The sequence below is a fragment of the Atta colombica genome, unplaced genomic scaffold, assembly GCF_001594045.1.
Source record: "Atta colombica isolate Treedump-2 unplaced genomic scaffold, Acol1.0 scaffold268, whole genome shotgun sequence".
Lineage (NCBI taxonomy): Eukaryota > Metazoa > Arthropoda > Insecta > Hymenoptera > Formicidae > Atta > Atta colombica.
The window spans coordinates 300,648-315,102 of NW_017259368.1; the positions used below are offsets into that span (position 1 = coordinate 300,648).

The 14,455-nt window shown below is 29.4% G+C and overlaps 2 protein-coding genes and 1 pseudogene across 2 annotated transcripts; 2 read left to right on the top strand and 1 right to left on the bottom strand.

The window, feature by feature from the left end:
- Positions 1-50: 50 nt before the first annotated feature.
- LOC108689290 (28S ribosomal protein S28, mitochondrial) lies at positions 51-1,898 on the bottom strand. Its single transcript, XM_018196012.1, has 3 exons — positions 1,481-1,898; positions 1,289-1,410; positions 51-243 (listed from the first exon to the last, which is right to left on the bottom strand). The coding sequence occupies exons 1-3, from the start codon at positions 1,799-1,801 to the stop codon at positions 51-53; spliced, it is 636 nt and encodes a 211-aa protein (XP_018051501.1). The 5' UTR covers positions 1,802-1,898.
- Positions 1,899-2,061: 163 nt separating this feature from the next.
- Positions 2,062-2,906, top strand: LOC108689285 (annotated as a pseudogene).
- A 1,649-nt stretch (positions 2,907-4,555) lies between these two features.
- On the top strand, positions 4,556-14,257 carry LOC108689291 (lipopolysaccharide-induced tumor necrosis factor-alpha factor homolog). The gene is made up of 4 exons (XM_018196013.1): positions 4,556-4,917; positions 12,389-12,563; positions 12,815-13,082; positions 13,833-14,257. The coding sequence occupies exons 2-4, from the start codon at positions 12,395-12,397 to the stop codon at positions 13,933-13,935; spliced, it is 540 nt and encodes a 179-aa protein (XP_018051502.1). The 5' UTR covers positions 4,556-4,917; positions 12,389-12,394; the 3' UTR covers positions 13,936-14,257.
- The last annotated feature ends 198 nt before the right edge of the window (positions 14,258-14,455 follow it).

Here is a 14,455-nt window from a genome sequence, read left to right on the forward strand (position 1 = left end):
TGTAATATTCTATAGTTTATTTAACATAGATATTACAAAATTAACGTTAATTATATATCTCGTATTCTTGGCCTTTGGGTTATCTTCATTTTTTGTTCTGCTATTTGCAAAGGTGACGATATTAAGCCGATTAAAGTACAATCAGCTTCCAGAAGAGTTATATCCGTTTCAGCACCTAAGAACTTGGAGGAAAGTTCCAAATCTTTTATCCTTAATCGAACCTTAGATCCTCTCACATAATATCTAATATAAAAAACAAAATAACAATATTTAAGACAGTATTCATCAGTAGATATATTTGATATACAAATTTCATTAAATAACCCAGATAACAAAATGCTAGCAGTACGCCAGCGTTATATATTATATCAGCAAATTCAATCACAATTGTAAAGATTCCTATCTACTGCATCTTCTTTAAGCTTGGTTTTTGTCATCATTAGCTTGCCAAACATAGTATAATAACAGAAATGCAGCAAGAATGGAATATATCTTGTCATCATAATATGATGGTAGAAACATGATAAAAATAGAATATGGCCTGTCATATCAGATATTAATGGCAGAAACACAACAGAAAATGTGCATGATGATGACTTACAATTAGTCTATCATATCAGCTACTAATAGCAGAAACAGCAGAAATTATCACTCAGTTTTTAAAAAATCAGTTTAATATTCTAAATTCTATATAGGAATTGTATCAAAAATTAAACTGATAGGAAAATACTACACATTTTTATTTTCATTCGTCGTGTTTGCAGTCTTTATATTTGGCCAAAAATTTAAATATGAGATAAATACAGTTATGTTGAATAGTGGTAAACGGAAGAAATATGGTATAACATTTCCATGCCATGTATTTGCTGTTACTTTTTAAAACATGCTTGAGTTTTGCCATGTTTTCATCGTTATGCCATGCAAGCAAATAAATTTGATTTCTGATGACATTTGCCAGTATAATATGATAATATGTTATGCTCAGTTTTGGTATAATTTTTAATGACATGTAATCAGCATGCAATGTTCAAAATATACTGCCAAAAATTTCTGCTTAATTTTTGCAGAATTTTTTATAATATATCTTGATATTGGAACTGCTTCTTTTTGATGCAGAAAACAAGCTTTTTACTGACACTATTTGAGATTTGGTAGATCATGCACAGCTATTATTTGAGTTCTGTCAACATAGTTTGTATCACAAAAGTAATATATGATCTTAGCAGACTTGGTTATCTAGGAAATACAATATATAATGTATTTTGGAAAAAAATAGATTTACACGTACTGTCCATTCTTGACAGGTCTCTGACAAACGCAGTGAAACTTCCATCCAAAATCAATGTACAGATCATCATTAACCACATGATATATCTCACCTCTTACGACTTTTCCTTCGGGATCACCCAACTGAAAATAAAATTATATATTTAATAAAGAGCAGTCAAATAACTGTTCGCACTGAAAAGGAGAGATTTACATCGACAAATTTGGAGTTGCGAATTAAGGAAACAAACGTCTGTGGCGATTCTAGTTTTTTATCGTCAATGTGCAAGAATTTTTCGTAACTTCGTGCAAAACCACTCAATTTCGCTTGAGATTCCTCAGTTGCTTCTGCATTCTCATTTACTATTGCAGCTTCCTTCTCGATATTGGGCTCCACAGACGAAAGCGAATTCTTGCTTTGTTCCTCTGAATCTTTACTCGTGCTAAAACATCTCGTGGACGAGGAACTCGCTCTTAGAACGCCGAGAGATCGCAAATGTATTAACGTTCTCTCGAGACGACGTATCTTGTTCATGATGACAACAAAAAGTCCCGTTTTTTATATCGTCACACTTGCATACTAAATGACTTTAGGTTAGGTTAGATTTAATATCCTAAAGCCCAATATCTATTACGCTAGAAATCAATCCGAGATCTCGTACAGAGAAAAAATTTACAAATCACATTTGAACAATTTGGTCACATGACCAATGCGATTGGTCAATTCTTTCTCTCCGGGTCTCTCGAACCGATTTCTAGCATCGTGGATATTGGCCTTAAGAAAAGCTGAGCTTATGTAAATATTATTGTGTTTTCAGTTATCTTAAAGAGGTTATCGCGATTAAGTATGCCAAACTGATTTTAGACTTAGAATTGTCAACGAAAAAACTTGTATTCTATAGTAATTATCATAAAAAAATATCTAAGAAAAAAGAATTTGTTTAACTTATCGTTTCTAACATCGTTTATCTTTTTTCTGCCAAGAGGAAGGTTATGTTACCACGAATGTTATTGTAATATTAAATAAATTATGCAATTTTTTATATTATATATTTCAGATTATCCTAAAGAGAGATTAAAACGATAATGGTGTCGCCTTTTTCGGTGTCAAGTGTTGCAAGCAGAAACATTTCTACTTCAATCTCTATGAGTCAAATAATTAAATTGAGTCGATTGAGAGTAGTGAATAACAGCAAACCAAGCTATGATGTAGGATAGATCACCACATGCATGCACGTATACAACAAGCGCAGGGTGGAATATATTGGTGAGACAATAAATGAAAAACTACATAAAAGATATTGTCATTTTATAGGAAATTTATCTAAATATTGCTATACTATATTATTCAGTATTATTCAGGTGATAGAATTTTAGTTGTTATAAGAGGTGAAAAGAAAAAGAGTATATATTGATTGAATTGAAACACCAACAGATCCCTAAAATTCTCAAGTTTTAATAACAATCTGGTACTCGTAGACAACGGTACATCTCTAGATGTAGGTGTCTATTCACCCGATATTTCACACGATAGGTGCATATTCCAAACGAAAATGAAAAAAAAGACTCACAGCAAAGGAGCAAATTATACTAAACTAATACCGATTGCATCCAGATTTGTAGTGTATCTGTCTTGCTAACTATTGTAATATATATTAAATATTTTAATGAAATGTTAATATTGTATTTTCCATAAAACTTATAATATGGAAGTGTATTACTCTCTGTGTATGCATCTCTGTGTATTTTATTGTATATTGATATTTTAATAATAAAATTACTATATTCAAACCTATTTTTTATTGTATATGTATACTAGGAGTATGTTCCACTTAACATATGTTTGCAATGTTCGCGTCATCATATCATTTCATTCTTGTTTAATGTTTCATGACAAGAATGAAATGATCGCGTATCGTATGTATGCTGTCATTTTGATACGTAAGTATAACGCTCGCAAATGTAATTTTAATTGAATTATCAGTCACGTGATGTGTATCATTTTGTAAGCGATTGTTTAAATTAATTGTCAAAGTTATATTACTTATGCCTATGTTAATTTATATTTTTATTAAAATTTTAACAAATTGTATAACTTTTATTCTTCTTTAAATTCTCCTTTAAATAGAATTTATTATTAAATTTGTCTTTATCGAATTCAGAAATTAAATTAATAATGCGAATAATCCTTCAATTCTCGAAAGCACTTGTTTTCAATGTGATTCCTATATAAGAATAAAATATAGATGAGCATTTCGAATCCTCTGTAGAGGATCGATAGTCTGATATTGAAAAAAGCACTCTCTGTCCTTAATCTGTTAAGTTAGGCTAGAACATGATTTAATTATTAAAATCTTTATTCAATAGAGTTTAACAGGTTCAAATACAAAATAATACAATATTAAACTGTGTTGTAGCTGTATACTGTGTTGTAACTGTATAGTAGGTATAATGCTTTCATTACGTGATCTCCTTAAAACAAAAATGGTCTTAAAAATCCAGACTTGATTGTATTCATAATCGAATCTTACAAGAGTCTGTAATGTCTGAAGAAACGATCTTCCGATTTTTAAGACCGTCTTCTGACTATGAATATTGGCCAGTGTCTACAAAAAAAAAACAAAATACAAGTTATTTACAAGTGAAAAAATTATTCAATCAATAAGATTAATAGAATACTGATTAACTTACTGACTTGACATAGTTTAGAAACTTATAAATATTTGTATTTAATGTATTGAATAATAGTAAAATGCTTGTGTTGCAACATTCACTGCTAATACTGAAAATCTATAATACACGTCATCTGTTCTGTAAATCAGCACTGTAGCAGTGAATATGGGAACAAAGACAATGTAAAGTACTCTTAATTCTAATCAATAGAATTACTATTTATCAGACTTACTGTTAAAAATAGTTTGATATCAGTTAACAGGAAACGCTCAATAGGCAACTATCCTTATTCAATTAATGTTGACTATTTTTTTGCGTTCAGTTTTATAACGCAATAATTTTGCTGTTCAAAAATTTGTCTAGTAAACGACCCGAAATGCACTTAACATCTCGCAACACGTTTACTTAACGGTCGGATCATGATGGAAAGAAGAAAGATGAGTCATTCCCTTTATTCACCATAGTGGAGGAAACTATGAAGGAAACCATGATAGAGGTAGTACCACAGTTGGTATCATCAGCTTGATTATTATCACAGCCGGTATTTGCGTAGCGATTGCAGGTAAATAGGTGGAATTACTGAAAGATAGAAAGCTTTAAAATCTTGCGATGTCCGCGAGAGATCAGTTTCTCACTTGGTCGTCGTTTCGTTCCGATCGCGGAAGAAGGTAACGGCTTTTGTTCATGTATACTATATACATAATACTGCAGTCAGCAGTGTACAGTGTACTTCGCTGTGCGTTTTCCTTTCGCTCTCGTTCTCCGCGAGGAATAACGCACTGCACGTAAACGGTAAAAGGCCGCGAATCGCAGTGACGTGTCCTCGACAATTTTTCGCGACGCGCGAATTTGTGTCCCGTCGCCGGCGCGGCATCGCCAGGTCATCGCATTTGACGAGTTCCAATTGAGTCGAGGAACGATTTATTCGACGATTACGTCAAGTATAAACGGTTGCTTAATTCGCCTGCAAGACACACGGTGAGTAACATTTCTGCATCATCTGCACATTCTTCCTACGAGCTCGACCAGTTTGACGAAGCGTTTCATCGCGATAGACTTTTTTTCTGTATTTCCTTTTCTCAATGTCGCTCACCTTGTCCGATGTTTAACATCACGATCACGACATACACGAGTTCGTGCGTTAATTACGAATCCTATTAGTCCTGTTTCGTGTAAATTATATTATTTAAGAATAGGAATTGCATGTATCGTTTGTGTGTTGCACTTATATATGTGAATTTATATATGAATGTTTATCGGCATGCTCGTAATTAAAATTTTATCTGTCAATTTATCTTAAATTTTGTTCTCGGTTCAACATTTATCTCGTATATAATTATATAATATATCATTTTACTGTTAACGATTTGAATTTTACAAGGAAAAAAGAAATCTGAAAAATATTTTCAACTTTTATTGAAATATTCAAATGTAGCTTTTAAATTTTTAATTTTTATTGAAAAATCCCGATGACTCACGTTAGGAAATCAAATAACTGTTTACGAGTCAGAATGAGTAAGTCATTAATACTTTTATAAATTATTATTCTTATCTTCTTTAATCCTTTTATGACTTTCATAAAATTTTCTTTTAAATTAATAACCTTTTATAACACACATCTGTATTATTTATGGACATATATATTAAAAATATATTCCACACAATGCAAATATGATAAAATTTTCATAAAAGTTATTTAAAAGGAAATTAAATAAAACATGTATTATTTATCAAAGAGATGAAAGATTTATAAGACTAATTGTAAATAAGACACTAGTTTTTCATATAGTATAAATTTTAATTCATTAACTAAATTAATGTAAATCTTCCGATAACTTAAGAATGATGTACACAAGAATTAGTGAAGACTCCTCATAATTTCATATAATAAATTAACAATATATTTAGATATCAATTTAATATATCAATTTAATATGACAAGAGATATTCTATTTTAATAATTTATATCATTATATCATATTTTAATAAAACCTGATATCTGGTTTTATTAGAATATGACATAGATTATCAGGTGTCATTAGAACAGATCTGTTCTTTTTGACTGAACTTTTGCACCAATTCATCTTTCTTCATTTTCTTTTTTCTCTTGAAGAAAAAAGGAAGAAAGATCATCTGATGCAAAAATTTAGCTAAAAAGAATAGGCTTATAGATTATTAGAATAGGATATGTCTTATTACTTAGAATAAAATTTATTACACTAAAGCATATTTCTTATTACTTAAAATAATATTACGACATACTTAACACATAGCAACTCAAATTTCAGCACTGACTCTTAATTGTTCTGTCTAAATATATTATTAATTTATTGACTCAGTAAATTTTTTGATTGGTTTTGATTCATTTTCAGTACAATAATATATTCAAAATTATAAATTCGCGCATCATGTCATTGTAGTAGTTGCTTAGATGATATATTGTGAAAATCAAACTGTGTAAACAAAGTCAGACAATTCAACAAATTATAAAGATTCAGTATATTTATATATGAGATTGAATATTTTTCTAAACTTCTTCATGACATAAAAAAATATACCTATTTGCGAATTTTTTCTGGATCTCTATAATTTAAATTATTATCTGACTTTGGTTGCGTTATTTGATTTCCAAGATGATATATGATAGAATAGAATTTAAAGTATGCGATTATTGTACTGAAGATGGCTCATATTTACATTGATTTAGTTAATAAAAATGTTTACACGAAAAACTAGTGTTGGTATTTATAAGCATTTTATTTCTTTATATTCCCACTTTATTTCATATTATTAACGATTTTCGTAGAGTTTTATAAACAAAAATTAAATTGAAATAGGTTTAGCTTATATATTGCTGCGTTGTTAATTCTATTGTGTCATTTTATCTTGCTTATTTTCTAGCGAGTGATAAGAATGAAGATAGAATAACACAATTGCATTGACAGCACATTTCCCAAACGTAGTCAAAGTATAAGCTTATTATTTAAATTTAATTTAACACTACAAAATTATTAATAACATGTATATATATTTTTCATTTAAACTTTTTAACAATAATTTTTTTGGAGTATTTTGCTTGGATTGTATTTTATATAATACAAAAATCAGAGGAAAAAAGAGTTAGTCGCTAGCGTGCAAAAATAATTTTGATGCCCTAAAAGTGTGTATGTAATTATTTATATCTAGGAACCAATTAAAAAAAAAAAAGTAGATACAAAAGGAATCGTCTTAGATATGAATTATGTGCTTTTTTCCAATTCTAATTCTTATAAACTTTGTACAATATCCATTACCTAAATTTTAAGCCATAAGAGATTGACACAGTCGAATATAAGAAGAATAATCGACTATATATATATATATATATATGATTAATTATTTACGGTTTAAGATTTGAAATTTAGGCAATGGTTTATTGTAGAAAGTTTTTATTTTCTATATCCCCATTCGGGATACAGAAAAAGATAAGTAAGCTAAAAGAAATTAAAATTAATTTATATTGGTAAAAGTGAACAATAGAGGAGAGGAAGTTAATTTTAAGACGCTGTCTATAATATTCAGGCAGTTGTGATTTTATCGTAATATGTTCAAGCATAATTCAATGAATCTTGGTTTCGATTGCCTCTGGCTTTGACCGTCTGTTATGCACGCTTTGCATGCTTGCCAAGTATACCTGAATATCATTTCATGGCGAAATAACATCTCAAAGTCGGGACAGAGTCTACCTTTCGAATGTATGCCTGTGATGCGCACATAGATTTTACAAAGATATATATAGCGTCAATTAAGTGTGTCCGATGAATACAAAAATTTTGAGCCCCAAAAATTATAGTTATTTAAAATTTTTACATAAAAAAATGTAATTATATATTCATTCAAAATTTTGATTTTTCAAAAAGTATTTATTTACAAAAACCTATGAATATTTAACGTATTCATATTCAAACAAATATAAACTGAAAAAAGCTCCAAAAGCAATCGTTATTCCTTAACTATATAATCAGCATTTTGATGACTAAGTAAAAAAAATGAATTTTATTTTATTTTTTGTCATTGTAATATTTTATGAAGGAAACTTAGAAATTTTGAAAAATATTTTAGAAAGCAATACAGTTTTTTATTTATTAATATCTATTTGATAGAGCGTCATATATTCCAATATAATTCCAGTTACATCACAGTAATGTTATAAACGTTTTATAAGATATCTTGAGCGCGTCGTTCATTATGATCTATGGACATTAAATTCCGAGATATATTATTTATTCCTAATAAAAATGTGTTTTTTTTTATCTTTGTTATCTTTGTTTAATCTATAGGTTAAACAAGGATGCTCATCGTATAGGTCGCAGACCTATAAGCGCATAGTTTAGCTATTATTTTTATAGATTTCTGTTTTCTCTTGCAGGCTTCAAGCTATGTGCAGATAATATTGTATAAAGTTAAAGTGGAACGAAAATATTCGTAATCATATTCAAAAAATATTCATTCAAATGAAATGAAAAAGTATTTATTCGTTTCTTGACGAATAAAAAAGAAATATTCGAATGTGTGTTTATTCATTTATTCGAATATTAGATATATTCGAACACACTAAACATATGGGACCTACAATTTAACGCTGGTTCCCAACAGCAATTTGAAAGGTTTTCTTGGCAATAGATAATTCTTGAGGCGTGTTTGAATTCTCACTCGAGTACTTCTCGAGTATGATGTCAGCCTTATTTAACATTTGGTAAATAAAAGTGGATACCTGGGTGACACTCGGATAGGAATCTAAACATAGTTTTGATGATTTGCAAGACCATCGAAGAAGAATTACGAGCGCGTAAAAATTTCTTGGATCTGCTGGGAATCGAACTCGAGTTCCCTAGCATAGATTAGAGGTTCTGTTCGCATTGCTTGAAATCTCCAAAAATTTTTGAACTTAAAATGAAATAGATATATATTTGGATGTTGAAAAGAGAGAAAACGAAGATATTGAGTGCAAAAAGTATAAGCAACGCGAACAGACCTCAGGTAGACTCGTATGCTGTCCACCATAGAAGCTTTCAACAAGGCGCACAGATGCATAGTATGGCACAATGAATCTTAGATGAATCGTGGCATCTTTGTTGTTCCCATATTTCGCTTGTGCTTTATATCCTTGAATTATTCCATGTATAATACAAATGTTAAAAAAAGTTACAAAAATTTAATTTAAAAGAAAGTTTTATAAAAATTATAAAAGAGAGTGAGAGAAAGAGAGAGAGAGAGAGAGAGAGAGAGGAATAATTTTATAAAAATATTAAACACATTATATGTTTATATACTCCAAATATAAGACAAATATCATAATTTTTAAAACAAATTATTTAAAAGAAAATTTGATAATAAAAGAATTTACATATAGTGTAAATAATTTTTTAGAATTTTATGGCGAAAATATGTAAAAATATGTAATATAAAATATGTAATATAAAAATATGTAAAAATAAATAAATTGAAAGGACATTTAAACAGATAAATCGTATAATATTAATATGACCTTGCGTTATTATCTTATTTTAAAACAAATAGTGGGGAATTCATTCCATTATATTCATATAGTTCATAGTTTATTGTTTTATTCTTATCCGATCAGAACCGAGCGTGTGATCGTAAAAGTTACGAGGAAATCACGACGAGGAATTAGTTCAGCGAAAGGAAATTCATGCAACGGGCTTTGTATCCTGTATCTATTGTCAATTAAAAACATGATTTCATGGAAGCTTCTTTTAAGATTTTATATTCCCTAATGACTTATATGATTTTCCGTTTCCTGGCGGAAGCATTAATAACACGGAAATGGAGATTAAAACAATTCATTTTGCTTGGTAATAATGCAATACGCGAGAAAAAGGAAGTATTCTTTTGTAGAGTTTCTCTTAAGATAATTAATTTCTGAAATAATTATACATAAATAGATAAATAACAAATATAAGAGAGCTTTATGAAACTTTGTCATGAGCGTTATTCGATTTAATAATATATTAATAATATTTTAATAATAATATATTTTAAATGTATCATATGTATGTCTAGCTGTTAAAATATTTACTTTAATTACAAATAATTTAACTATAAATATGTATCGCATTTCTAACTGTTAAAATATTTACTTTGGTCAATAATTACTTTAAAGTTAAAAATTTACAGCTAAAACGGTGAGAAATTTCTGAGACACGTTATGTATAATGCTTATCATATCATGTTAATGTGAATCATGTTTATTCGAGCACAGCAGCGTAAATGCATTCATGGTTTTGAGTAACATATCAGCTTTAAAATAAGATATCATGTCCATCCAAAGTATTACGAGGTATGCATTTGGGATTTTAAGCTTTCTACGTGCGACTCCGCTGGCAAATATATATAAATATCGTGTCTCTGTTACTTAACATCCGCCCAACTTTCTATTCGCGCGCCAGCACAAATGTGTGTGTGCTCGTTCATTATTTACATTTAGATGTTATTGCGAGTCTCATTACATGCCGCGATTCCCAGACCTTTTCGTATACATTACGTAGATAGTTTCTTGATGTAATATATCTTTTTAAATCCCACGGGATCTTGAAATAAAAATATCAAGAATCGTCTGTACTTGTATTTGCAGACAATTGTGTCAAATTGTTGCAACTTTCTTCTTGTTAAAAAATGTAGAATCTTTTTTTTCTCAAAGATACTTAATTATTAGTAGCTATTATCTTCGAACAAAGATGTTTTTAAAAGCGCAATTTTCATTCCTTATTAGACAATGGTGTTTGAATTTTAAGATTCATTGAAATTTAGATTTTATGATGTAAAATTAAATGGCTAGCGCGCGAGCATGGCATGGATCATGCCCGGATTCGATGGTAGAGACCAAAATATTTACGCTCGTGTATCCTCTTGAAAAAAGCCGGCAATCTCCCGAGAGTATCTTTGTCCACAGAAACACCTCTCGAAAAATCCACCATTTAGAATTGCAAATAGATATATTAAAATAGGTCTCATATGTTTGTGGCAATTGATTAACATGCGCACCACAAGCATATGAGAAGAGAGGTGTAACACAGGCCAGAGGCTTAATGTAAGAGGAAGAAAAAGTACAATTAAATAATAAGAACATAATTTTTTTTATGTTTAAGATATTTAATATTACAAATATTCCACGAAAAAATTTGTTAGTCTTCGATAATAAATTTCATTAGCAGCATAATAACAATAATACTTAACAATAATTATATATAAGCGTGCCTTAATTCACTATGATTTGACCTTGTTATATTGTTGTGCTACGATCTTGTGCATGAATGCTTGCACAAGATCGATGATAAAATACTACAAAATATGTATTATCTCTATAGCTATTTATAGATTTTCTGAGAAAATTATCTGAATGCATCAACGTTAATGTTATATATGTGCGGCGAAAAAAGGAAATGCATTTTAACGTGTATTATAAAAATTATCGGCTGTCATTTGATAATCCTTTACTTGTTTTTTTTTTATAGATAAAGTCATAATAAATTTGCATATTTTTACTTTCGTGGCATTTTATTGTAAACATAAAATCATTGGCCCAATCCTTTTTCACCTAATACTTTTCGTTAGAGTTCGTCGAGTATTGCCCAAAATTCCAATCAGAACTGCTCAATACTTTCAAAAAACGATTTGCGAGATATGAGAAATTATTGAAAATTTTTTGAGAGTACTGAGTAGTTCTAATTGGCGTTCTGAGTAGTACTCGACGAGCTCTAACGAAAAGTATTAGGTGAAAAAGCGATTGAGTTAACGGTTTTCGAGGTATAGAGACATTTGAACTCTATCATTGAAAATTTTCTAAGTTCGACGTCGAACAATTTTTTAAGAGTTCCAGTAGTTCTGATTAGAGTTCTGTGTAATTCTCGACGAGTTCTATCGAAAAGTATTAGGTGACAAAGTGATTGGATGACTATATAAGGAAATACATACTTCTGCAACCGATTTTTCAAATTTCGTTTCAAGTATATATCTCTTTTATTTTTGAGTCTGTGTTGGTTTTAATCGCTGAGAACTCTTTGAAATTGTTATAATGACAATTAACGTGTCACAGAACTATTTTATAAAAAAATTTTTTTTTTTATAAATTTTCTTGTGTGTCAAAATTGTTTTTTATATATCAGAAACTCTAGATATTCATAAAATAGAGCTATTAAGCTGCTCAGAACTATTTGATCTCGAATTTCGCTGAGAAGTTAGCATCCCATTTTTTAAAATTATTTAAAAATAATTATTAAGCGGAACTCTTGTTATAAATTATATAGAACTGTTCGTCTTGTCAAAAGGAAACTCTTAATCAGAACTCCTGAATACTATAGTTTGGGTGCTAACTTCATATACTATATTTTAATCTATATTATCATTTGTACATTATTGTTTTGGATTCAGAACTCAGTTCTTTTTTTAGGAGAAAATGGAGAAGAATTTTGGTTTTACTAACGTACAACCTTCGGCCCCTCTGCCAACCGCTCCGCCGTCTTACGAGGAAGCCATAGCTAACACAGGAGGAGCACCTACGCATCCTCCAGTTCTTCCCACACCGTATCCTCCAGGAAATGCACCAATACAAATGCCCATGCCATGTATGTTTTGATACAAAGTGAATTTGAAACTTTTTTATAGTATAAAATTAAGTTGAAATGCGAAATTTTTAATTTTCAAGCCTTATATAGTAAAAAATGTCTCTTATTTGTAAATTTGTGACTCAATTGCTAGCATATATTTTTTATCTATTTTTTTTATATAGAAATTGTTAATGTCAATTCTTTTTTTTTAATTAATGATAAAGAAGATGGGTAGGATAGGATAGACAGTAAATCTTATATAATTTCAGACAATCAACCACCAAATCAAACGACAATGCCTATGCCATCAGTTTACCCGGGTTCAAGTCGATCAACATCGCAACCACGTTTCAATGCCGAATCGAATTCCGTACCGCGGACACAAGTACGAGTCATTCAACAACATGTAGTGCTCGCCTTAGGGCCGAATGCAGTGAAAATGTCCTGTCCAACATGTCATGCCGATATCAAAACTACTACGATATCAGATCATCAGCCAAGTGCTCATATTTGCTGTGTCATACTCTGCTTACTTGGGTAAGTGATGAATTGCTTTGTACATATTTATAATTTGCGTTTACTATATGGAGATATATATATCGATTATATTTAATGAAGTTTTTTGTTCCTCCGATTATAATGTATTTATATATTTTTCTTTGAATTTATTAATTTTAATAATGTTTAGTAATATTTAATGTTTAGTAATAGAAATCTAAAGGAGAATGTTAAAAAGCCGATTTTTGCTCACAAAGGTGTAAATAAAAGGAATAGTGTTTTATTATAAATTTTGACCTGAATACGATAACGTTAATAAAAAAAGTTCGAGATCGATAGGGAACACCTTGAAAAGTAAACAAGAATCTTGAAATTTCATTAAATATATCAAGTTTATGCTTAATTTTCAAGATGTTTCCTCTCAATTCCTAATTTTTTATTAATATTATTATATTAACATTATTATATTCAGGAGATTAAAATCTATAAAAAAACGTTATTCTTTTTAATTACACCTTTGTAAAGAAAAATCATCCTCTTTTATTTTTGAATATTTATTAGTTATTAAAACATAAATTATTGTTCTCACATTGATTATTATAATTTGAATTATTGTAATTTGTATATATATTTCTCACATACAAAATACAATTACATATTGTAGCGTGAAAAATGTGCTTTTGTAATATGTAACGTTATTGTATGTAAATCAAATGCTAAACAAATATTATATAAATTTTCTCATAAATAGTATTTATTATAGATTTTCTGATATTCTCTTTTTTTCAGATGCTGCCTTTGCTCATGCCTGCCATATTGTATGAATGCTTTCATGAGTGTTCATCATTTCTGTCCAAACTGCAAAAATTACATTGGCACGTGGAAAGGTTGATTTTATTCATGTTCATACATAGGTTCTAACCTCCCGCATATCGAGATGCTCTGCAATTCTATAAAAAGCTACTCGATATCCTTCGTTTATCGTTCATAACGGAAAGAAAGGATTGTTAAAAACATCCATGTAAGTTATATATTACATGTTCGATTCTTCAGACTTGGAAAGATTACTGCGTTACAACATACAAATGATTATTTATAAAATACAAGTCCTGGTTAATCTAATGTAGTGTGAATTATAGATATTAATGAGTATTGTGTCTTGTATGACAAATGAATGACATGATATCATATACGCATGAATATTACGGACTTTTACATAATAATAATATAATAGATTGTAAGAAATGATACAAGTGTGATTGTAAGGAAAAAATTACAGGTACATTTTGCAAAGGCAGATTATATTCTTATTTATATGCGAAAAAAATTGATATTTTCCTTTCTTTTTTTATTGCAGAAGTCTTGTAAATTAAAGGCTTATAAATTAAAAAAAAAGTAATATTGATTAATTA